Below are 1329 nucleotides of genomic sequence, written 5' to 3'. Positions count from 1 at the left end.
TGGAATATAGTGATAATATTGGAAAATGGATATATGGATAATACTGGGAAAATGGGAAAATGCTTGCACATAGATGTTACTGGAGATTCTTGGAGAATCACAAACTACTTTATAGATATTAGATGTGGTCTTAGATACAGCAAAGAACCAGGCGACAGAAAGGTGGGGACTTGGGGACAGTTGGTGAGAAGGCCGGCTGGTGGTGGGAGACAGCAGCTGGAAAAGGAGCAGTGCAGACCCAGACACCCGTATGAGGTAGACCCACTGACAGCTTGTAGAAGGTCCCCCAAGCCCAGGGCCACTCCCCACTCTCATGGCCTGCCTGGCCCTCTGCCCCAGGCTGCTGCTCTGTTTCATGTGCTGCACCACGCTGCTGTCCATGTGGCTGTCCAACACCTCCACCACCGCCATGGTGATGCCCATCGTGGAGGCCGTGCTGCAGGAGCTGGTGGGCGCTGAGGAGGAGCAGCTCGTGGCTGCGAGCGCCAGCACTGAGGAAACGGAGCCCATCAGTACCGTCTGCCGTGTCCATCTGCCCTCTGCTCTCCACCCTCCTCCGGGCCCCCCTGCTGCCCTCTCCCGTGTGGTCTCCTGCCCACAGCCCCTCACCTGTGCCCCTGTCCCCTCATCTTCCCTCTTATCTCTTTCCCATACCAGCCCTATAACTCAAAGCCTCCTTTGGACCCTCATTCCCAGCTCTTCCACCCTCCTTCATTTCTCAGCAACCACCACTGCTTAAGGGTTATGACAAAACCCTGGGGCCTGTCTGTTCACCTTCAGAGTGGAGGGGAGGGGAGTGGTCATCCGGTAAGCCCTCAGCGGGAGTCTTCACGCACCGTTTCCCATTCACCCCCAGCCCTGAGCCCCAGAACTTCTCTCTGACTCAGTGTCACCTTCAGCCTCCCTATCTCACTTCTCGCTTCCCTTTGCTATGGTAGGTCTGGATGAAAACAACAGCCAACCTTCTCTGGAACTCATCTTTGTCAATGAAGAGTGAGTATGACTGTCCCTCTCCCAGACAGAGTCTCTCGGGGTCTACTGGGGAGGTCAGGAAAGATGGCGCCCAGACCCATAAATGGCTCTTTTAGATGGATGGACCAAGCTCTCCATCTTGCCATGCCACCACTCCCTGTATTTACTCCCCATACCTGGGAGGCACTGGCCAAGATCTTGAGGGTGACTCCCTGAACCACAGGATATTGCAACGATGAGGGAGGGGATATATGAGTTATCCATAAATCTAACAAGTAGAATTGATGTCCTTCTTAGGGAAATAACATGTTTAATCCATTCATCAAGAAATGCTCACTCAGGGGGAAGGCAGAGAGG

General features: G+C 53.8%; 1 protein-coding gene across 1 annotated transcript in view; it reads left to right on the top strand.

The window, feature by feature from the left end:
- The window catches only part of SLC13A4 (solute carrier family 13 member 4), a 45220-nt gene that overhangs the window by 20769 nt on the left and 23122 nt on the right, over positions 1–1329 (top strand). The window contains exons 4-5 of the mRNA XM_023737150.1: positions 340–512; positions 939–993. Coding sequence (XP_023592918.1) covers positions 340–512; positions 939–993 — 228 coding nt within the window. The remainder of the gene's footprint in view (positions 1–339; positions 513–938; positions 994–1329) is intronic.

The sequence above is a fragment of the Trichechus manatus genome, unplaced genomic scaffold (assembly GCF_000243295.1).
Source record: "Trichechus manatus latirostris isolate Lorelei unplaced genomic scaffold, TriManLat1.0 scaffold00097, whole genome shotgun sequence".
Lineage (NCBI taxonomy): Eukaryota > Metazoa > Chordata > Mammalia > Sirenia > Trichechidae > Trichechus > Trichechus manatus.
The sequence above is the reverse complement of the archived record's forward strand: the minus strand, read 5'-3'. Positions and strand labels throughout refer to the sequence as shown.